Genomic DNA, 25,494 nt, shown 5'->3' with positions numbered 1-25,494 from the left:
GCCTTTCAGTAGATGAGACAAAAAAGCAAAAGTTAGCTTCTGAATCTTTGTTAAGCTCCTTCAGACTCTGGTTAGGAGGATATGAGCATGCAAAACAAGAAAAGGACTGAAAAAAAGGCTCAATAGAATTTGCTCAAGGGTGTTTATGATTGGTCATCTGAGCTAACGGACATCAGCTGAAACTGTTAGAGATCATATCCATCTTCAGCACCAAGGTTATAATTGAGTATTGTGGAAATAACCCTGAAGTACAATTACAAATAAGATTAAACTTGAGTCATATTGAGCCACTGGGCAATCCTTTGATTTACTCAGGTACTGTACATGTAACCCAGTTTGTACTGTAAAAAACCTTAAGACAAATGTTAAAGGGTGAATCAGAAATGTTTAAAGCTTAATATTTGTATTAATACACCATTTTCTATCCATGTTCTATGAGAGATGTTTCATATTTATGTTTTTTATTGAAATTACTAGGTCTTGAGACACAGATTTTATTCTTATTTTTATTCTTAGTAAAGTTAATGTGTATTATACTGTAGGTAAGATTATGTTACAAAATGTGCAATGAAATGTGTTCAGACATTTATGTTAAACAAATCAAACCATTTCAAGAAAAAGCTAATATTTCCACTGTTCTTCTTTCAGTGAAACATTAAAAGAGGGAAACATAAGACTTTAATAAAGCTCATACAACAGATTGATCAGTTTTGATCAGTGGAGTTTCTGCTTCTGCTTATTGACCATTACACCTTTGATTTCAGAGGTTTTTAGAGGAAGAGGATGCAAGCCCACATACAACATAGCTGATCTTTTGTACACAAAGTATTGTAGAAGAGAACCACTACCTATGGGTCTAACCACAAGTAATAGAGGGTTTAAAATTAGTGTTTATGCAAGAACCAAAATGAAAATTAAATTGACTGAGAGAAGAACAAGACACTATTAGACACTATCAAAAACACAGACACTACCAAAAATACATGCTGCTACCAGACACACACATATCAAGGAGGCAGAAATAATCATGGCATCTATTTGTAATAATGTGCTGGGCATAACTCATTAAGGTGAGGAGTCTGTGACTGCTGGAGGCTCAGTAAGATATACCTGCCCTCCAGCAAACCCAAGCTGGTGGTTGTAGTGAATGGCATCGAGGCAGATTCACTGTAGGATTAGCTCCACTCATACAGCTAGAACAAATCACTCTTTCCCAGGAGTGCACAGAAAGCTTTTGGGATTTTTTAAATTTTAGAAGCAAACAATATTTAATATTTATTCATATTTATTTTAATATCATTTTAAATATTTAATATTTTCAAGGACATACTTTGCTGCTACGAACATTCAAGGTAGAATTCACACAAACTTCTTGGTGCTTCTAGCTTCCCTTAATGAATCTTGTTTATAGTTCTTCCTTTCCAGAATATTATCCTCACTGTTTTGACTTTAATTATCTTTTCCAATAACAACACATTAATATAATGCAGATCAAATCTTCCATAAAAGTGTTGGATCCCATTGCAAAGAGGTTTCTGAAACATGTTCTTAGTCACTTGTATAAAGATGTTTTTGTAAACGTAAATAGTGTAATGGAAACTGAATTGTTCTGGTCTGTTCTATTATTATACCTTGGTAACGTCCCTCAATTAAAAAAAACAACTAACTTAAAAGTGTTTGGTTTTGGCAACAAACACATTAAAAATAGAAAATAATGTTTTATTCTAATGTTTCCTTGAGAATAATGTTTTCAAAATCTAAACAGATTATTGGATCCAAACAATATTTTTTAAAAGTTTCAATTTCCTATGGTCACAGCACAGAAACTGTTCCAGAAAGAGTAACAAATAATTTATTTAAGAGTACTTGTTGAAAATCAACCTTGGTGGCTATACTACTAATCTGAAATCCAAAGTGAGGAATCTTGCTGTCATATTTGTCTCTGTTTTAAGTTTTAAAAAGATTAACAAGATTAAAAAGTTATTTCCTCTTTATGATAAATGTATTTTTTTATCATTAATCTTGTTTTATCTAATATTGAGATACTAGTTATTGCTTTTTTGTGCAGACTGCTCTAATGTAACCTGCATGCCACACCTTATTATAAATACAATTTGTAAACATTTTGGCTGCAAGGGTCCTTACAAAAAAGAACACATACTGTACGTCTCTTGTGCTGACAGCTCTGGACTGGCATAAAGTGAGCTATAGAACTGATTTGAAATATTCTTGCATTTAAAACCTGAAATATAATTTCACCAGAGTGCATTTCACAGTTCTTTTCTTCCTATCAAACTTATGCATTGTGCATTGGAGTCAATTGATAGTGGCTCTTTATGTTCTGAGGGGGAAGCTTAGAAGGATAGGGAATATATCTTTTTGTTTTTGAGCTTTGTAATTGTAGAATTCTCTACCTGATCATTGGAGGGTTTTAACAATTTTTGGCAATGTTTAAATCAAGACCTTAATTTTTCAATTCAGCCCTTTTTCATAGCTTAGCTTTTTTATTTTATATTGCTATTTTATTTTTGTTTGAACTTTTAACTTTTTATGCATTGTTTAAAGCATTTTTAAGTGAATTGGTTGTTTTTTTATATTTCTGTTATTTCTTTTTTTCTTTTTTTTCATTTTCATTTAATTTATTTTTTACTTTGGGTGACGTGCTACGGCATTTAAAAGGTGCTATATAAAATATTTGTTTAGTAGATTTTCCACATCTCAAAAACTGTGTGCTATTTACTGGAGGCCACATGGAAGTGCATTTAAAACCGAGCACAGGAGGCACCTATTCGAAAGGTTGTAGGAGTAGGGAACAAGCTACTCTGCTATGTGCCCTGGATGAGATCCATGGTTCAGTTGGCTACTAACACCAAAAAGACTAGAAGGGCCGAATCGCCTCCTCTCGTTTGTAACATTTCTTATGTTCATATGTGCTTGTGGTAGACTGTCGACTTCATTTATATATTTATTTTTTTCTATATGTCCTTCCTTTCTGTAACGGGCAAGCACTGCAGATTGTGTGACCCGGTTTCCTGATGCAGTAAATTATTGACTGAATGGGGGCGCTCGCCTTCATACTTAAAAAAAAAACATACTGTAGAAACTCAAGTAACAGCCAAGGACTGCGTGGTTGAGAAGGAAGACGAAGAGACACACATTGTTTCACGGATTAAGGTATGTCTAAGTTATTCTGTCAAATGCATTTAAAGTTGTTCTTTCAATATCCTGCTTACAGATATGTATTTTTCATGCACTTGACAAGGTGCAAGGCGAAAACAAATATGAATGAAAAAGAATACTGCTTCTCAGATTTCCTTTCGTATTTTTCTTGAGTGTTATCTCTCATCAGATAAAATTGAAGTTGGTTTGTAAATGACAATGGCATCCTTATGAAATAGAGCAAAAATGATTCCTGCAAAAAACGAACGTGATTTAACTGCAGTGCACACGTGTGAGGAATCGTCATTTTTGAAAGGTTTAAAATAAACTCTTTAGACTTGACATTTCCAAAAATAACGACGTTTACTTGTTGGTAATGGTAGCACCCGTAGCCAATTATTATATACAAATACAGTATTATATTTTTCAACCTCTACAATCATTACTTTCCACAGATAAATCCCTAATTCATTTCATTTTTCTTACGTTTAGATAAGCCATATTAAAATGATGTTTTTGCGAAAAAAGACTGTACCTTGACACAAATGCGTGAAAAGTATTCGATGTGCGTGTGTGCAGCGTAAGGCAAAGCTTAGCAAGTCAAGAATGGAAGACTTCACCGACATAAAATGCATCCAAGTACATTTGTTTGTTGCACATATCTTCAAAAAGACGTCTGAGCTACACGAGGCAAGCGGATAACCAGTGAAGAAGTGCAGCTCTGTCCAACGTGCTGAAACAACGTTTCTCGATAACCGAATTTTCTCAAGTGAGTGAGAGAACTATGCGATCTTTAATAAAATATGGAAACTTCCCGAGATACACTCGGTGAAATAACCAGAATGGTGATATAAATAATATATTTACACAACCTGACCTGTATTTTTGCGTTCAATATCTATTTTTTTTCCTTTACCCATTTAATATTTTTTTCTTCTTGGAAACGAACTATGTTCCCTGATCTATCGTGAATTTGATTAGCCCAAAGCTGCATAATATTATTGCATACAGTATATAATCGAATTTCATTCATCTGTGCTTATGTTTTTCATAACAGGGTATTTTTTTATTTAGCGTTGGCCCGTTTTTGTTAAAAATTTCTGGATTTGGCACCGTCAAAACAAGCAGAATATATATTATCAATTGCTTTCAAGTACTTTCGGCAATGAAAACAAAGGTGTGGGGCGTTTGTTCAGCACTGCACAGCTTATTAGCGGTTAGAATGGACTGCATTCATTCTGTTGTGCAAAACATGTGCCTTTAGAGTATACTTTTAGAAGGCACAAATCCTTTAGGACCGTGGACAGGGTGCTGGCATTTTGTTTAAAAAAAATCACTTTAGCAATTTAAAAATAGTAATATAAATTTTAAATGTATTGCACACATTATTATATTAACATTAATATTACCATTGCTGTGATTAAACTTGAATAAATACATTTTGTTTTCCAGGTATTCTCCCTTTCTGGGTCAATTTAAGAAACAATGTTTGTTCCCTTTGGCTCCGTCATAAAACTTGGATACACTGAAAAACAGTCAAGAATCATTTTCATCTGCAAGAAACGGATATGATTTTACCGTTGGAACTGTTGGCGTGATTGGATCATGACACACTTCGAAATGAATTTGATCGGGTTTTTGTTTTTCCCGACGATATTATTTGAAACATTTGTCCTTTCTAATACCGTATATGAAAGATCACTGGCGACGATATCTTCCTCTCGCTCTGTTGCCAGAATGGACGGGGATATAGTTATTGGGGCTCTTTTTTCTGTCCATCACCAACCCCCGGCTGAAAATGTCCCAGAGAGAAAATGTGGAGAAGTGAGGGAACAGTACGGCATTCAAAGGGTGGAGGCGATGTTTCACACCTTGGACAGAATCAACTCAGACCCTACTCTTTTACCAAATATTACTCTGGGCTGCGAAATCAGGGACTCGTGCTGGCACTCATCTGTGGCTCTGGAACAAAGTATCGAATTCATAAGGGATTCGCTGATTTCAATAAGGGATGACAAAGACGGATCCAGATGGTGCATTGATGGGATACCTTCTAATCTTCCCCCAAGAACGAAGAAACCAATCGCTGGTGTCATTGGACCGGGCTCAAGTTCGGTGGCTATACAAGTGCAAAATTTGTTGCAGCTATTCAACATCCCCCAGATAGCATACTCTGCTACCAGTATTGACCTAAGTGACAAAACGCTCTTCAAGTATTTTCTACGAGTGGTGCCGTCCGATATTCTTCAAGCTAGAGCCCTGTTGGACATAGTCAAACGCTACAACTGGACATATGTGTCGGCTGTTCACACAGAAGGTAAGGGTTAATTATTTACACGGCTATGATTAGTGTGGCAAAAAGACAGCCTAGGGACTAGTATTATCTGCAGCAGTCGGCCAAACGCCGTTCTTCCACTAAGTGGTGCTATTTCAATGCTGTGTCCTTTTTTATACTTTGCCGTTGAAAGGTCACTGTGGTAGAAAACAGTCTTTCAAAAAAAGAATTGCACTTTCAGCTCTGTGGACTCTGGGGGGATTCTGTAAATTACCAAGACCAGTAGGTGTTTTGGGTTCTCTGCTCCCAGATTAGCAGTCTGAAAAGCAACCTTCCATATGTCTTTGTCCTGATTCAGTCTACATCCTGACAAATGGTCATGTACATGTACATCTAACAAGAACGCTTGCACTCCATTATATTTTGTTTCTTTTAATACTAAATACGAATTAGAACTTTTTAAAGGTTTTTTTTAACTCAGTAAATTATTAGTAAATCGAATAATTATATTTTTATACATGTAAAACTGACAAATCACAAAACTGTTTAATACTTTTTTTCCCTCAGAAATGACCTGTTATATTACTTTAAATGCTCTTTGTGTACAGATGCTGTTTTCTTTATTTAAAAAAAATATTTAAACCCTGAATTCTCCGTGTTTGAGTGGAGTGGGTGGGTGCAGGTTAAAAATGGGTTGTGTTGCTTGCATACATCTCGTAACAACAATTTCTAAAATTAATAGTAATATAGATTCGGGGTATAAATGGGTATAGATTCAGGACACAGTTCTGTCTCCTGTAGCACTGTGACTGAATGGATGAAAAGATCATTAATACTCACATTCATAATAAATTGATGGTCTCATGAAAATGAACATTTTCTAACCTTCAGAAAATAAATTGTGAATGGAAATGTTTTGCTGAGAATGTTTTTCATTGCAATAACACGTCTTGTTATGATTACAAACACTACTGTATAAGTGTATGCATGTCTTTTAATCCAATGTAGTCATACTCATCTATACATAGAATATAGATGTTGGCCACAACCATTTTTATTGTTTTCCCTTCAAGTTTATCCTATTTATGTTTGTGCAGATTGTATATAGTAGTTGAAAGTCTTATAAAACATTGAAGCAATGGTATATTTATATTTAAGTTTTATGTTAATCCTTCAACTGATTTTGTTGTTAAATTATTTAGCTTTCTAAAGCATTATATTATTAAGTATTATATAATTATTATAATTATATAATCAAAATCTATTAGAAAGTTTGGGACATAGTTGTAGTTCAACATGTACTTTCATGTTGTACATATACAACATGTTGTTTTTTTGAAGCATTGAATTTCTGTTTTAACTTCTATACTTTCATCTATGTACTTACATGTAGAAGGATAAATATATTTTATCTAGAAAAAATATAGAAAATAATACCTAAAATATATATTTCTAGACTAGGAGGAACTACATCTTACAAATAAATGAATGAAAAAGATAAGGATGTTTTTATGCTTTATACAAGATTTAAATGATTAAAATTCCAGATCAAAGTCCTTCTTAAACTGTAAAAACTCATGTATTCATGAATAAACATATGGGGTTGTAACTTTCACAGCATTGGATTTGGACAATACCTAATTCATATTCATACCTATAATTCATTAATAATTCATTGCAACTGCTGGCTCTGACCACACATGGTAACTTAGTTGGGTATTTCTTCTTAGGTGTTACAAGGAGTTACCTGGTAATTTTTCTCCTTATTCAGTGATCATAAATTATGAGTATAAATATTAATTAGTTATCTTGCTTTATCACAATCCTTAAAATATGAAACCGTCTTCAGGCTTAGACAAGCAGACACATACAAAAGGCCAGTATATCATTTAATACAACTGATAGTTGTTTTCTGGTTTGAGTACTGAAGCCCAGATGTATCCTAGATGTACTGTATGTTTGCAAAACGAACTCCCCAGAACCAGTTTGCCTTCTTGAATCTACTTGTATTGGGTTGTATTGTATTTTCCTTTTCAGATGACTCGACTATTTTCACTGTATCCCACTGTATTTCCAGTTTTAATTTAGGAAGTACTGAGAAATCGGGAAACACACAGCAATGACGGAATCTGTGAGATGGAAAAGCTTGTGTGGTATTGAAGCTGATTCCTAGCAGGTGGTAGTGAATGATAAACAGACATGGCAACTTCATGCAGAAAAGAGCCAGGCTTATGTTTCCTTGCATTTAGAGTGCTGAATGTGGAAGCACAAGGCTGGTGATACACATCCAATCCCTGCTTGTCACATGTCTATGTTTTTATGCCTCATATAAAATGAGCTCTCAGGAGTCCTCTTTAAGCCTAGCAGAAGAAGGATTCAGTGAGACATTACAAAGGATGTCTTGTGGCTGTAGGACTGTAGATTTTGCAGATGACTAATCCATCTTGATTTAAAAAAGAGTAATAAATTGACGAACATTCCATTAGAGATCACTGTTTTAAAATGCCATTCCGCCTTCCCCCATCCATCACTGCCACAGCAAACCCGTGGTTGCTTAGCTGTTCTTGTTTGATTCATGTTGCAGAAAGTGCTCCAGGTGACTGTTAACATGAGATCAAAGCCCTAGGGGGTTAGGAATCCCCCTGAGATAAGCTGTTGTTTAAATATTCTATCTTCCATTATCATACATTAAGTGTAGTGCACAGTAATTATCAAATTATTCATGATATTTTGTCATAATTTTAAAAATGAGCCTGATATAACAAGCCTTCAGCATTTGACAATGATAGTGACTCTGCACCACTAAATACTGTAGTTTCAAATGTAATGCTTATGTGATGTTTCAAATGTATTGTAACAATAATAACTTTTATTTATAAAACACCTTTCCAAACCCAAGTATGCTGTATATAATGGTAAAAAATACAATAGAAAGTAAATATATATAAAAAAAACTATAAGAATGAACAGAATAAAAAACTAGGCCCCAGTAAAAGAAGTGTTTTAAGCTTAGATTTAAAAACAATCAAAGAATTTGTCTCACGGAGAGACACCAGTAGGGAATTCCATAATAGTGATAGAAAAAACGCAGTCACCAACAGTCTTGAGACTTAGTCCTTGGTGCAATGAGCAAAGGACCTCAACTGATGGGAGCCTATGGGAAGGAGTGTAAACATGGAGGAGATCAGAAATGTACAGGATCTGATCTTATATTGATTAGGTGCCTTTATAGGCAACCAATGAAGAGATGTGAGAGTAGGAGTAATGTGTTCCCAGGGTCTAGTGTGAGTAAATAGCCTAGCTGCAGAGTTTTGGACATACTGTATTGCAACTTACTAAGTAGAGTGTTAGGGAGCCCAAAGAGCAAACAGTTGCAGAAATCAAGATAAAAAGAGGTCTTAATCAATTTTGTTTCACATGGGGTTTAAAAGACAGGAGAAGATCAAGTATAACCCCCTAATTCCAGGGGTGGCTTCTCCATGCTGACCACCCACCATTATTGTTAAACTCTCCAGGTTTTCCAGCTAACATTATCCTGATATTTGTGTAGAACTACAGCACAATTCAATTATACCCCCAGCTTCTCAAGTGTTTTCTGAAGTCTGTCATTACATTTGTCATTACTGAACAACAAATTCTTCTAACACATGTGGCAGAGATGTTTCATATGTTCAATGGAATATCATGAAATAACATCAATGTAATATTTTATTCTTTAAATATGAGGTACAAATATCATAGATGGGGAAATAATAATTGCTTACACTTATATAGCGCTTTTCTGGACACTCCACTCAAAGCGCTTTACAGGTAATGGGGACTCCCCTCCACCACCACCAATGGATCCACCTGGATGATGTGACGGCAGCCATAGTGCACCAGAACGCTCACCACACATCAGGTATCAGTGGGGAGGAGAGCAGAGTAATGAAGAAAATTCATAGATGGGGATTATTAGAAGGCCATGATTGGTAAGGGCCACCCCTACTCTTTTCGAGAAACCCCTTGGGATTTTTTATGACCCCAGAGAGACAGGACCTCGGTTTTATGTCTCATCTGAAGGACAGTGCCTGTTTACAGTATAGTGTCCCCATCACTATACAGGGGCATTAGGACCCACATGGACCACAGGGTGAGCACCCCCTGCTAGTCCCACTAACACCTCTTCCAGCAGCAACCATAGTTTTCCCCAGGAGGTCTCCCATCCAGGTACTGACCAGGCTCACACCTGCTTAGCTTCAGTGGGTTGCCAGTTGTGAGTTGCAGGGTGATATGGCTGCTGGCCATATTTGATTCAAGTTTGGAATAGGGCTTTATTTGCGATTAAATATACTGTATTCAGTTATAATTTACTATATTTTCTAATGTGATTCTCTGATTAATAGCTTTTCAGCAATAATGTTTATAATACAGCATCCAATAAATTATGTAAAACAGATGCTGGGTCACCATTTCATTTAGCAAATAAGAACAGTAAGAAACAAGTGGAGGCCATTCAGCTAATTGATCTGAGGTTCCCATACAGCCATTTCTTGAAACAAGCCAGAGTATCAACTTCAGCAGTGTGTCTGAGTAGCTTGTTCTGTACTCTTACTTTACTTTTGAGTAAAGTGCTTACTATTCCTGGTTTTAATGCAAATGCTTCCACGAGAACATTTTCCATGAAATGAAATTTTTATGAAGATAAGACTTGAATTAAGGAGGCAAATACAATTAATCAAATCAAATTTGGCAATCAAATAAGTTTACTGATTATTTATGTATCGTGTCTTTAATTACATTTTATACATTTTTTATATTGAATGTCATGATTGATTCTTGCTCTGAAAACTAAAGTATCAAATCCTTTTGAAAAATGATTTGCCTACCTAAATGGGTCTAAATTAAAATAATTCAATGCATGTAATTATAAAATGAATAGGCCTACAATCCTGTTCTTTACATCTTTGAATTTTCTGAATTATTTATGAAAGCACTGAATACTGAGGCAAGAGGCATAATAGAGTTTAGATAATCAACCCTCAGAATTGTTGTGTTTGCAGTCAATAAATAAGTGAAACAGCTATAATGAACAGCTATCACAAACTTTATTATTAAACCACAAAAATAACAAACGGTAGAGGTGAATTAGTATCTCTAAAAATTGCCCTCATACACATCCAATTTATAAAGAGATTACTTTTTATTCAGTCAATGTGGGCAGATGTGCAAAAGAAATAACAAATAGCCAACCTCCACAGTTTCCTCTATCTGACTACCCCTTCACAACAAATCTGAAGATACACAAAATAATCCTCATGTACTGTATATCATAGGTAGCAAGCTTTTTTTGTATTTGTGTCCATGAACCTATATTTCACCAATCACAATCCAAGGTCAGTATTCAGTTAGAACTATATACAGTTTGTCAGTTCAAGACGACAGTCAGAATTAGTCTGTTTACAGCGGTTCATAGTTGGTTCACATTCTTGCTGTCAGTATGCTGTCAAAAAGAAAAATGTAGAATTGTTAACTGAGAATCCTTATATACTCTGTACAGTATACTAGACTGTTGTACATAATATTTACAAAACTAAATAGAAGAAATACATAAGTCAAATTTTATATAAATTCTGTGTACACTACTCATCTATTTTATTTATCATACTGCCACCATGGACTTGGTATGGTGTCATGCTGAACTCAGTACAGTATGAATGCCGATCATGTGATGAGATTATTGAGTCCTGGAGATTTACAAACCATAAATGTGTAACTGTACTTTTGGATTAGTGGAGTCTTGTCAGAGAGATGCTATCGTATTTCTGTTAAGCTGTAAGGGTGATCTCAGACATCAACCAGCAAAGTGAATCTGCTATTTCAAAGTGGCAAAGAAACAGTTGATGTCATAAATAGTTATTTACTGGGAGATTGAATGAATATAAACACTTGTTAAGTATGGGCAGCATAGATCAAACATTGAAACATTTCAACAGAGTATTTGAAATTGTAATTAGGGGAACCAATAGCTGATGCCAATATTACATACTGTACAGGCAGGACAGAGTGGCAAGACACTGAATTCCATTACATACTGTATGACTCATAGAAGTTATATTCTGTATATGCTTGTTCCTCTTGGTAATATCTGACACCAGTCATAAGAATGTTTCTGTCATTTACCCTGCATGTGACAGTTTGTGCGTGTCCTGATTGAGTGCATCATGAAAGGTATGGGCTCAGACAATGTGACAGTATACTGCCAGGTTGGTCTACGTCAGTTCCCAATGGTATATGCCATGTACAACTGTCAGTTTTGTGAAAATATAGTTAACCTAACAAAATATTTTCTTAATAATGAGCGATAACATTCCATAATGATATTTTCATTTAAAAGCCTACATATCTCTGTGGAACTTTGCTTGACTATTTTAAACCTGCTTGATTAAACATAAAAATGTTCTTTATAAACACAATGTAAGGAATTTTTGATGACTTCTCCTGAGTAAAATAATCAATAGGTTAGGAAAACCTAAATGTTGCACTTGTAGTAATGACACATAGGATAACAACCAGGAGCCAGCAGCCATATCACTCTGCAATTCACAACTGGCAGCCCACTAAAGCTAAGCAGGTGTGAGCCTGGTCAGTACCTGGATGAGAGACCTCCTGGGGAAAAACTAAAGTTGCTGCTGGAAGAGGTGTTAGTGGGGCCAGCAGGGGGATCTCTCCCTGTGGTCCATGTGGGTCCTAATGCCCCACTATAGTGACGGGGACACTATACTGTAAACAGGCACCGTCCTTTGGATGAGATGTAAAGCTGAGGTCCTGACTCTCTGTGGTCATTAAAAATCCCAGGGTGTTTCTTGAAAAGAGAAGGGGTATAATCCCAGCGTCCTGGCCAAAATTTCCTATTGGCCCGTACCAATCATGGCCTCCTAATAATCCTCATCTATGAATTGGCATCATTTGCTCTCCTCCCCCCTGCTAGCTGATGTGTGGTGAGCGTTCTGGCGCACAATAACTGCCGTCGCATCATGAGACCCAGATCTACTGCCTCCTGGGTTTGATTTTGAACTGGTACACCTGCTCCTGTTTCTCCAAGTGAGATGTCATTAAGTATTGTAATTATATTCTGCTCAGTTGTAGCCTTTGTGGAGAAAACTTTTCAAAGCTAAAACTAATTAAAACATTCTTGTAGTCATTTATGGTTCAAAAAGAGCTGCCTGGATATGCAGATCTAAGCATCATTTGTGACAGGAAGACAGCTGTCATACAATGACACAATGGCCGATTTTGCATATCATGCTTTTAACTAAATAATGGTTTTCACTACAAAGTTCCCTTTATCTCCCGCACCTGCTCCCTGTTCCAGCCCCCTTTTCAGTTCACCTTTAAAGCCAGACCGTCACACTGTTCCGGGCTCTGCATTGGTTTCCGTACCAGGCGAGTGCGGGACCTGGAAGCACCTGTCAAGTCAAGTTTTTAGTTTTTAGCTCCTGTTCCTATGCCGGTCCCGACCTGGTTCCTGTTTTTAATACCATTTGTCTTGGATGGACCGCCTGGCTTTGGACTTCTGCCTCGTCTCGGATTCCCCCTTGGACTCACTTCTGGACTGTTTGCCTCGGCCACACCTCCCCTGAACACCAGCGCTCCATGGGCACGCCCCCTGTTTTCATTCCCGACTCCTTCACTGAAATACTGGTAAAAACAGCATCCCTACAGAGTCCAGCACACCACAAGGCCCTAGTAATGAGAAAGATTGTACTCCTTCAGCCTTCAGCCAACCCTCTCCTGGGTACATGTAATTGTTTGCCACCACCATATTAAGCTGTAAGTCATTTATGTGCCAAAAATGAGATAATTAAAAGTAAGAGAAATGCCTGGCAATAGAACAGGTAATGAGACATTTAGTTGGCATGCTAGAAAGACACCACTGTTGACAGGTTATTTGACCAGTGACATCCTGAATGATTTACAGCAGTGAGTCAAAATGTTTCCTTCTTTTAAATAATACATTTATTTTCCTTTCAGGAAGGAATCCAACCTAAAGAACATTGCTCTGGACAAATCCTTTAACCCATGTCAAAAACTCCCCAAACACTACTTGTTGAATGGCTTCTAATTTGAACACTGTTTATTTTTGTCTGGGGAAAAACATAAAGGATGTTTGCCTTAAATTATTATTTGAATAACATTGAGTCCCGTGCTTTGGTTTTTTTTTGTATTTTAATAGACATACAGTAGATGATAAGCACATTCCTACTGTATAAAAACCTCATTTATTTTGTTTTGTTGTTTAAATAAGTGTTTACCTTTGTTGACTTGTTTTTTTAAGCACTGTAAGATTTAAGGACTCATCTACTGAAGCTAATGTTTGGTGTGTTATTTCTCTTTTCTTTTTTACGCAACACAGTTGTTCCACAAATGTGAGCTGGTTTAATAGTTCCTGCTTTCTGGACAATCTGACTGCTGTTTGTAAAGACATAGACATTCAATTTAATATTTAAAAGGCTATTTTCATATATTGCATTATTGTGTCTCAAATATGGTGTCATTTGGGTTGATTATTTAAAATGAAGTGGAAAACCATGTAACTGACTTGCTTCATACTGCTAATGTGAAAGCAGCCCATTTTTATTTGTAAAACTGGTTTAATTTGGAAAGCGACCCTTCAATCATAGATGACAGACTGGTTATTTGACTCATGTTATTTTGTAAAAAAAATATTCTATCTAGGAAACTGAAAACAGGTTCAACTACTCTTAATTTCTTGTTTCCTAGGAAACTATGGGGAGAGTGGAATGGAGGCCTTCAAGGACCTTGCTGCAATGGAAGGCCTCTGCATTGCCCACTCTGACAAGATTTACAGCAATGCTGGAGAGAAGCACTTCGACAGGCTTCTGCGCAAGCTTCGTGAGAGGCTACCCAAAGCCAGAGTGGTGGTCTGCTTCTGCGAGGGCATGACTGTGAGGGGGCTACTGATGGCCATGAGACGACTGGGTGTAGCTGGAGAGTTCCTGCTAATTGGGAGGTAAGGCATATTCATGAACTGCAACTTTTCATTTTTAGTCTGCTCTCTAGAGTGCTCTTTCATTTCCACACTCTATTTTTTGAATTAGGGTACTCAGGGACGAATGACTTGCTATACTGATTCCTACAGTATGTCAATTGTAAGCAATGTAAGTACCCCACACTCTAGCATTGTGTGCTTACAGTTGTTCTGGATACATGTATTTTAATGTATGTGTTACACATTTGTTTTAACAATCATTTAAAGAAATGTGGCTCTAATTATTTGTTGAGCCTACAGAACATTTTATTTAAATAAGGTACAGAAATAGTAGATACTTATATGAATTATGAGAGTGTCTCAGACATATAGGAAATGGAAGAGATAATGTGAAACATGGCTTGATTTCAGAAAAAAAAGGTAAATTAGTGGCATTGTATGATGGAAATTCACACAATATGCTGACTTCCTTCCCATGGCTTTTTGAATGTTTTTTTAAATGCGTTACTGTTAATTTATTCTATGAAATATTCAGTATGTCAGTACTGAAGGAGCTTTTTTATACGTGTTCACTGGATCTGAAGGATGCAGAAACATATCTTTTTTTTTCATTTGCATTGAATCTCTGCTGCAATATCATCATTGGGGCTGATGTTGAATTTGAAAGGGGAGATCAAGCAAAATATTCTTGGGTTCAGTATGTTATAATGACTGTTAAAATTCTTGTCCTGCTAAGAAAAACACCATGAGGATTTTTACTATCCATTTTAAAAGACAACATTTTAATAGTATTTCATAGTGGTGGAATGGGTCTCCATACTGAGAATGTTCCTTGTTAATTGCTTGACATCAGTATATCATTATAAAATCCTACCAAGGCTAACATACTTAATGTATTATTCCATTTCAAAATGGAGTATCATCCCCAAAAGGTATTTATTAGCATATAACTGAAGTTAAAAAAGTAAACATTACAAATTAGAGAACAGTAGTCTACTGATTTGCACAAACACGTGGGCAAAAACACCCTTAACAGCAAGATGAGATCGGGTGAATTGACCATTTTAACTTTCTCAACCATGACTGAGGTGGCTAGGTTGCCAGTGCTAACAATTACAGTAGCCAATCCAAACAATTCCTTCTGTTAAGAAAACAGGAACAGTTGGAAAGCAATTCCTGGCCTCTCTGCAAGTTTGTGTTGTTCATACTGTCTACAGCATTTACAAACATTAACAAATACAGCACAACTATAAGAACTCAAGGATTTTAATTTTTTAATTAATTTAGTTAAATCTAATTCTTAGTAGCAAATAAGACATCAATATGCTTTTTGAAAAGCATTTCAAGCCTTAAGGGTAGAATACTGTGGCTTGTGAGCCCTGAGAATCTGTTCTGGAAAAATGCTCCTCTGGGAGAGAATGTGAGAGAGATGTGATCTAACAGCTAAAATAACCTGCAGGCTTTGGGTCACAGTGGCCCTAGTTTGTTTTGTTAGATTCTGGTTGCAGCTGGTAACATGTGATTGAGGTAGTACATTGGTGACAAATGTTAGTATTATTTTTGCTTCCTGTGCCTCATCCTTTTTACATTTATATGTTAATTAAAATTCACATTAATCCTAATTCTGATTGATTGATTGAGAGCAAAAGTACATTGGCCAAATATAAGGACTGATGTTGGTCCAATGTTATTATGTTTACTGGAAATGTGCAGGTCGCCAATTCAAGCCGAAGCAGTTCTCAGTGACCGTACAAAGGTAACCAAGCTCCACTAAGATAAACTTAAGATTTAATTTGGGCACTTTGTGTTGGTGGTTAGACAGTCGTAGAACTAAAAATATCCAGAAGCAGAAATGCCTGTCCTCTGATAAACATTAAAGCTTCTCTGTCAGTACTCAGGAATCAGAATTTTGGTACAATTGCCCAGCTTCTGTGGATATTTTAGGATTCTGATCTTTCTGATCTGTTGATCACTGACACACAGTTTTGCTCTGTATTGGGTGGTTAGTCATGAGAGTTTCTATTTTGAACTCAGAAGCTACTGACTTTGAGATACTGGAGTAGTTATTGCACTTATGAAAATATACAAACTGAATATTTGTGATCTAATATTGATTAAAATTAAGTAAGAACATGAGAAATATTTTATTCTCATAAAATCCTGTTACCCACTTTTTCCACAAATTCTACATTATATTACTTTTAATTCCATGTAATTTTTTGTGTCAAAAAGTTATCAACTTGCACACTAATAAATGCATTTCTGTGTGTACCCAGTATTTCTCCAGATTTTGAAAGCTTTAACTGTGGCAAAAAAGAATATCATTGTTATGTGGCCTAACTAGAAACAAAAGTTTTAAGGCTAAACGCCGTAATTAAAGCAGGACCCTATGTGGGCCATGCCGATGTCCAGGTAGCAAACAAATCCGAAAAAGGCAATCCAGAAAGAGAGAAATCCGAAAGTCCAAGAATACAGTAAAAAAGCCAGAAGAACGGTACAGGTAAACGCACGAGAGAGCAACTGAGCAAGCAGCGATCTGTTGAGCTAGAGACTCCAATACCAATCAAGGTGTTGTGGGAACTGATGGTTTAAATGGTGATGGGAACAGGTGAGTAGAATTAATGAGGTAATGAGGTGCAATTAGTGACAGGTAGTTGTAACAAAAAATCATAATAGGTAAATACTTCGTAATTATTTTGGTAGTAATAAAATGAGGTGAGGGTGGCTCAATGGTGCAGTGGTTAGCATTGCTGCCTCTCAGTGATGTAGACCTGGGTTCAATTCCCGGGATGCTCCCTGTGTGGAGATGGTATGGTCTCCCCATGTTGATGTGGGTTTCCTCCCACAGACCAAAGACATACAGTACTGGTAGATAATTGGCCTCTGGGAAAACTAGCCTTTTGTGTATCTGGACTGGCACCTGTTGCTTGCCAAGACTGGCTCCTCTACATCTTTGAATTGGATGAAGGGGGAAGAAAAATAGATGGATAGAGGTGAGGTGTAATATGCAGAACAGTCAAAAAGTAAAAAATCACATTAATTTTGTATGACAAATCAGTAGGGTATCTAAACTGTTTTGTAATGTCAAGAAACTGTTTGGTAATTGCCAAGAAATGTACAAAATAGCCATCACTGTTTTCTAATATCCATTTCTACTTGCATAGAATAGTGTTACAGCTAGAGTGGTGTAGTGAAGATCTAGGTGAGAGTCATTTTCTGACCCAAAAATGTAAATACCGACTGAAGTGTCATGAAGACCTACTCATTAATTGATATGGAATAATCATTAGATAACTCACAAACTGCCAGCAGCCACCAGAACCCACCAGCAGCCATATCACCCTGCAACTCACAACTGGCAACCCACTGAAGCTAAACAGGTGTGAGCCTGGTCAGTACCTGGATGGGAGACTTCCTGGGAAAAACTAAGGTTGTTGCTGGAAGAGGTGCTAGTGGGGCCAGATGGGGTGCTTACCCTGTGGTCCATGTGGGTCCTAATGCCCCAGTATAGTGATAGGGACACTATACTGTAAACAGTCGCTGTCCTTTGGATGAGACGTAAAACCAAGGTCCTGACTCTCTGTGGTCATTAAAAATCCCAGGCTGTTTCTTGAAACAAGTAGGGGTGTAACTACTGTCCCATTGGCCCTTACCAATCATGGCCTCCTAATAATCCCCCTCTATGAATTGGCTTCATTACTCTGCTCTCCTCCCCACTGATGCACTATGGCTGCCTTTGCCTCATCCAGGTGGATGCTGCACATTGGTGGTGGTGGAGGGGAGTCCCCATTACCTGTAAAGCGCTTTGAGTGGAGTGTCCAGAAAAGCGCTATATAAGTGTAAGCAATTATTATTATTAGTTCCGATCAGCCTTTAAGAGCAGATTCCAGTTCAGTATTTGAACTTTTTTAAGAGAGTCTATTCTGATTTTTTTCGGAAACTCTGATTTCCTAGATGGAGAATTCCTTGGTTAAAAACGGCCTCTCCTGGATTGTGGATGCATTTTAAGAACAGGGATATAGGTTTACCATTCACGTTGTAGCGTCCAGATTTCTATACTGTATAGAGAGAGATTTAAATGTAAGTTGTATTCCATTTAGTTGGTAGGCAGGTTTATCTCTCTTGTTGGCCAGTGCACAGGTACAGGTAGGTGTTGTATCGGATCTTTGAAAACTTGGTAGCAGTCTGGGGTGTTTCTGGTTGTTTAGGATGTAAAGTAGGCCGCGAAGATGCCTAGTCTGTAATACAGTAGTAGAGTGTGTTTTATGTTGTGTATTCTTAATGTGTGTTATTATCAATATTAATATTTGTTTTAACCCAGTGTGCCTGAGTTATCACTCATTTCACCAAAGCTGTTCCAGAGAACAAATAACTCAGGTGCCTCCAATTATACCAACAGCGTGGGTATATTCTTGGCATAATCTTTACAATTTGGGGTGTTATGATTATTTTAATAATAAGTTTAATTAACTGATCATCCTGCTTAGGCTATTTGTGGTAATCCTCTCTTTTTGTAACTTATATCAAATATGTTTTGGTAATTTTGTAATTACCATCTCTTTTCTATTTACTGCTCAATCAGAACTGTCAATTCTTAATTAAGTTAACTTCACATCTATATCCTTTGAATTAGCATAGGAGGATAAAGAGCTTGTATATTTTCCTCTGAAATGCTCAGTTGACTTAGATGATTACCCTTTTTTCACTTTGGGATTTCTGCAGCTCACAAAAAAGATTACATCACCCAGAGGACTGAAACAGCTTCCCTAATGACACGTTATGCCTGTTAAGGAACAAGAAGATGTTCATTCCACACTGAATAACAAAAAGAAAAAAAAATCACAATATTTCAACTGTGGAGCCTAGCTTGTGGTGGCATATTCTTATTTTTCTTCGTTTTACTTTTCAGCATGGAATAAACCTCTGCTTGTTCCTCTGTAACTCACACACTGACACATCTCTCCTCTCCAAACTTACTTAATTCCTAATCCATGATTAATAATCATAACACACTGTTATCAGATATAACGTTCTTATTAATTCTCTGTGTAGTATTTTGGAAAATGTACACTGATACAGGTGTGTACAGTATTTTAATGTTTAATTTATATATATATACCACATGTAAAGTAAAAAAGCCAGATACCTTTGTCTTTATGTAAACAAAAAGGTGAAACAACACATTGTAAGAGAAGTCTGTCTTCTGTAGCATTGTGATTGGATGAAGAACTAATTAGCACTCATACCCAGAATTCATTCTGAGTACTGCTCTTACCTCCCACACAAGCCTGGAAAGATGTTCCTTCGAATATATATTTACATGTATATTTTTTAAAGTAAATATGCAGCTAATTAGTTAAAAGTGATAATCAAGTCACCACCTGCAAATAGTTGGTAGAAGTGTGTTGAAGCTGCTTTTGTAGAAAAACAGGTATATGTACAGTACTGTATGTAGTTTACAAGACTCTCTGGAAAAATTTAAAAGCTCTCAAATAGAGATGTAGACTTTTACTGCATCAGTTTATGAATCTGTTTATTAAATTCTGATTTTTTTTGGTTTAAAATGTTTTTATTGTGACATACTGTATTATATGGTAGATATCCTGATAAATCTGTGATATAGCAGAAAAAAAAGGATTTAAAGGTGTGTCAGTGCCCTTTTTCAGTTTTTCAGAGAGAAGATCCTCCAAGGGAAGCATAGAAAGTGAGCTGAGAAAAAACGCTTTTGGATTGTTGACTCAAAGCACAATACATGAGTCATAATAACAGGCTGGGCCACTAAAGAAAAGCTATCTGTTGATGAGTTGTGATCTATATTTTTTTCATGAGAGCAGCTATAATGATGGTTGCTACTGTAACTGTGTTTGATATTCAAGACATGAACTCTCCAAAAGCATCAGCATTTTCGGCAGTGTTAACTTTTGAAAGACTGTGGTGGTCAGGTGCTGTTGATAACACTAACTATAGGATACTAAAGAAGGGTAATTCTGCTTTTGACATTAGGTGATTAGATCTCAATTAAAAACAGTCCTTACTGATATGCAGTTGGAAGAGCAGAGCTATTTTTTATAATAGAACATTTGCAATTTCTGTGTTTTTGAATTGTCATATTAGAATTAAGGAACAAGTAAAGGTTTATTCCATGCTGAAAAGAGAAGAAAAGAAACAACGTTTCCACAGCTGAAACGTTTCTTGTCTTCTCTTTTCAACATAGAATAAACCTTTACTTTTTCCTTTGCAGCCTACACATGCTGACACAGCTACCTACTTGAACTATATTAGAATTAAGCCAAACTTAGAACCACACCTACAGTAGAAATTAAAGTGAAATAAATATGAGTTGGGATTACAAGTTAACTATACAAACGTAAGAAATTATACAAATTGCTGTACTTGGGCAAATATACAGTATACAGTGGAGCAGTGGATCAAGTGATTGGGCATGTATTCCAGGGATTTCTAGTTATGCTCCTGCTGAATACCCTTTCAGTGTACACATACTGTATAATTTAAATAACATTAACATGTTGCTTGCAAAATTAGATCAACTTTACTCATTGTCAGTCTCCACTTTACTGTAGAACAGTTCTAATGCTTAGTGAAGAAGTGTCAAATGAAAATCTAAAAGTATGAATCTGGTAACATTTGTGTTGGTTCCTTTACATGATAATTACTTACATGTGTTTATATATGTTTGACCAATACTACATGCTAATAATATGCATATTATGTATTCATATTATGAACGGAAGAAAGGTTAATTTCGTTTAGCAGAACTGTAAAGTTCACAACTGCAGGCATGTATCAAGCAAATGTTGGCAAATGGTGCAATAACAAACAGGAATCAGAAAATTAACTCTATTATTTTATCCAGATTTATTGATGAATTGATCTGATCAACAGATAATTTAAAGGCTTGAGTTTTGTATTTACAGTAGGATTTCAACGAGACAGATTTCCTAGATCAGCTCTTGTTGTGAAATCATTATATAACATGAAAGAAAAAGTGACTGACAACTGTACATTTGAATGGTGTTAAAAGAGGGAACATCTGGAAATATCTCTGATGCATCCCCTGTCAAAATGTGTACCACATTTTATATTATTGATGTTAATTAAGAAGAGCAGCTGTCCTTATACATATCCATGAGGTACTCCTCTAATTACATCATTCTAATCTAAGCCTGTGCTTCTTTTCTGTACAGTCTTTTTTCCAAGTTATCAATCCAAAAACAGTAAAACCTGTTCAAGGTGTACCCTGCCTTATGCTAGTTGCTTCCTGGGAGAGGTCCTGGCACCTCCACGACCCTGTATTGGATAAAACAGTTAGAAAATGGATAAATGGATAGATGCAGTATTCAACTGAATCCTGTCAAACAGATAATGTAGTTTGGCTCTGATGTTTGTCTCCATAACTGTACTTATTTAGAAGTAAGACATTGGTTCAATTCAGTATCTTGCTCAACTCTTTTTTCCTAAAAGTGGATGAAAATGCGTGCTACATTTGCTACTGTGTATCCACTTAGTGAGTAGTCCACCTGTCCTGAGTGAGTACTCTTCCTTGAGAAATGTAATCCCAAACTGCTTTAAGCATAACTGGTAGATCACCATAAGACTCTTGAATCACAGTTATTTTAAGTTCCACTAATTCCTGTAACTGATATTATTCAATAAAGGTTGCCAATTTCATTCACAGCAAATACCTGTCTGAAATATCCATGTGAAACATTTGCTTTTATCTTGTCTTCTGAAGGTTTTATCTCTGGAAAACATTTCCCATTCCTTTGCTGATGAAATGCTAAAGAACAATCTATCTCCAGTGACTGTCTCTTGGCCTTTCTAATGTATTTTTGACATGTGCTTGTCTTGTTCTTTGTAAAAATGCTTATTTTCTTATTATAAATGTTCTTATTTATTATATAAAACTTTCTGTGATTTATTTAATTTGGGAATTAAATTATTCTATGCCACAAGCACAATATCTTTAGAATTCTGCCACCCATTCTCAATGGATTTCAAATATTCTATCCTATTCTACTTCTCTTAATTCTCACAATAACTTCTCTCCTCTTCTACATTTTGACATTATTTAGCAGTCTGTTTTCCTGATTTTGAAATCCTTAGATTTAAACTCTAGCTGTATGGTTTCAAAGTATACCTCAAAGCATTTTGTGTTGTAATCACAGTTCCATAATGGTTCTCAAACCTGTATCTCACTTACTAATAGATGTACTGTACTGTAATAACTGCACTTCTCCTAATGGGTACGCTGACAACTCGACTTAGGAAAAATTAATTGGCCACTTCTATCATTTCATTTAGGTATTTCCAGTGGATATGCAGGAAATTGAAGTTTCTTGTGACAGTCTTATTTAGAAAAAGGTCTTATATTCTGATGGAAAAGGTTTGTAACTCCCTTTATGTACTGCTGTTTTTTCACATTAGATACAGTATAGGATTTATTTAATTAAGTATTGCATTTGAAACTCTTGTGCATAAAAAGAAGACGTACAGTATCAGTTCATTCATGTACTGAAGATACGCTTTCAGATGTGCATTCAAAATCTGACAGCATATTTGAATGTTTGAAAATTGATTAAGCTGGCCTTTGTACAGTATTTCTGTTGACAATGAAGTAAAATGAAATGAAACCTATGGCCTTTTTTTTAAAGTGCCTTTTTTATAGAAGCTACTTTAAGTGAATATTTGTGTCAACTACATAAGACTGTATTTCACCATTTTTTAGAACATCACTTATAGTGTGAATTGTTTTACCATACACTAAAGTGTGCATGGGCCATATTGTAAATATAATCCAATGTAAGCAGCATTTCTGTCTACATTGTAAGTATTGCTCAGAAGATTACTCTCTGTATCGGAAATAAGAGATGTGACAAAGAGCATTAACACGAATATCAGAAAAAAACCCATTCAGAATCAGTGTAATGTTAGGGCACAACAGTCATTGAAACTTGTAACATCGCCTTCCCTTTCCTGTTCACTCTGCCTATGATTTTAAAATGATTGCTGAAATAAAGTCTTTCATCTATGTCACTTTACAAGTTCACATCCACTGGCTTAATTCCAAACTCCTCATTCACTGGGCCATTGACTGGGAATAGTTGGGCTAACGTTAGAAATTTAAACATCAAGTATATACAAGTACGTTGTGTGCAACGAGATTTTCTCTCACATGCCATAGAAATAACCTGGAGATCCATAGAAAGAAATAAGATTATTACCAACAATTCTCTCTCTGTTTCCCAATTATAACTACGGGGCTGCGGGTCTCCATGGCGGTTAGTCTTAGTCCTGGGTCCTGCCTTGTGTGTGGAGTTTGCATGATCTTCCTATTTCAACATGCTGGTTAATTGGAGCTTTTAAATTGTGCTTATGTGTGGTGCAAACATTTGTGTGTTTCCTGCAATGTAGTTTGTGGTTAAAAAAGCAAAACTGACATCAAATACTTAGCAAGGGGGTGTCCAGCTCATGTTTCTAAATCGTTCATAATTGCACTGGAGACATGGAAAATTGTAAGAGAAAAATGTAATCAAACACGGAGGCTGAAACACAGTAAATTACATTGCCAATTATGGTGTGGAAAAGGTGCCTTTAGAAGTCAGACATTTAATAAAGGCACTGAAAATGTCTATTGCAGACTGGAAAAACCCTTACTTTGCAATGTTCATTGGAAATCATTAATGAAGCTTATAGTCTAAAGGAGTTGAAAATGAGATTCCCATTTACCAGCTGAGATTTTTATCCTCTCGTAGATGTGCTGAATGTGTTTAATTACAATTAGTGCACGATGTGCTGAACCTGGAATTATAAATATTCTAAGATCAATTTGCATATCTCATTAAAAGTGTGGTGCTTCAATTGTGTGCCAGGTTCCAAGCGTATGCAACATTCTTTAATGGTATTTATCAACAGCAGTGCATTGCACAAATGGGCAGCACACAGACATAAAAAACACTCAGACCTTTTAGGTGAAATGCAAGAGACCTTGTTGTCTGGTTTGTTCCAACTTGCATATTTCCATAGCAACTATACTTTGCAATGGAATGATAATTTCAGCAAGTTACGTTTCAATGATTTTATTTTATTAATATTAAATTAAAAAGTATATTTTTTTCTTTTTCAGGGCTTAAATATAAAGAATAATTTAAAACATGATTCTGTTTCTGGGGGAAATTTTTAATAATTTTCCTAGAAATGTTCCATGCATCTCTTCAAAGTTTTGTTCCTGGTCTGTGCCATGTCATTGCCTGATGCAAGCTATAGGACAATTTTACTTGTTTTCTTCCCTGTGATTGACCCTGTGTCAAACTGCATTTTGTTTTTTTTTAAATTAATGTCAGACTTATTGCATTGGTTTTGTGTAAAAGATATAAGGATACATTTCTGGTTTTGCTTCATGGCCTGATCTCTCAGAGCACTGTGATTTGAAAACCTCAGCTCATACCTTGGAATATTGCGTGAACAGAACATTAAAAAATCTATCCACTTTTTTAGAAGAAGCTGTTAACAGTTGTAAAACACCTCTAAAAAATGATCTACCTTCACTTTTTATGTTACTGTATATAATGATAAAGTTGTTTCGCCAAAAAACTGTTACTGTCACTAATTATTTCAATGGCAATTGATATAAGATTATAACGTTGTGGCAGCAATTCTTATTATTACCCACTGTATATAGTACATGCATTTTTAATCCTTGCAAGAGGCCAGATATATTTTTCCATGATTCAGTACTATGAGAGTTGGAAGTTTAAAACTTTCAATTAAGAATTTAAATAAGAATTTAAGAAAGTTTACAAATGAAAGGAGGCATTGTCAGCCCATAAATTGTTTTAGCTTCAGCAGCATACTGTTGCTGGGTTTCTTGCTCCATACTCCCACAGCACTGGTGAAGAAATGCCTCCTGTTCTTAGATTTAAATGACCTGTCCAATCCACAAACATTTAGATTAATTGTTAAATGGCTTTTATTATTTAGTCTATAATCATAGAATGATTATATGATGTAAAGCACAAATGAATGACCAGGTATAGACTTCAAGGGAATT

The 25,494-nt window shown here is 35.9% G+C and overlaps 1 protein-coding gene across 1 annotated transcript in view; it reads left to right on the top strand.

Annotated features, from left to right (window-relative positions):
- Window positions 1-3,021: 3,021 nt before the first annotated feature.
- LOC148674707 (metabotropic glutamate receptor 1-like) overlaps window positions 3,022-25,494 on the top strand; it is a 90,468-nt gene continuing 67,995 nt past the window's right edge. The window contains exons 1-3 of the mRNA XM_088625172.1: window positions 3,022-3,174; window positions 4,612-5,476; window positions 14,198-14,447. Of these exons, the coding sequence (XP_088481298.1) occupies window positions 4,765-5,476; window positions 14,198-14,447 (962 nt within the window). The 5' untranslated portion in view covers window positions 3,022-3,174; window positions 4,612-4,764. The remainder of the gene's footprint in view (window positions 3,175-4,611; window positions 5,477-14,197; window positions 14,448-25,494) is intronic.

The sequence above is a fragment of the Lepisosteus platostomus genome, chromosome 3 (assembly GCF_059453375.1).
Source record: "Lepisosteus platostomus isolate fLepPlt1 chromosome 3, fLepPlt1.hap1, whole genome shotgun sequence".
Taxonomy (NCBI): Eukaryota; Metazoa; Chordata; class Actinopteri; order Semionotiformes; family Lepisosteidae; genus Lepisosteus; species Lepisosteus platostomus.
Note: the sequence above shows the minus strand (reverse complement) of the source record. Positions and strands in the feature narration are given on the sequence as shown.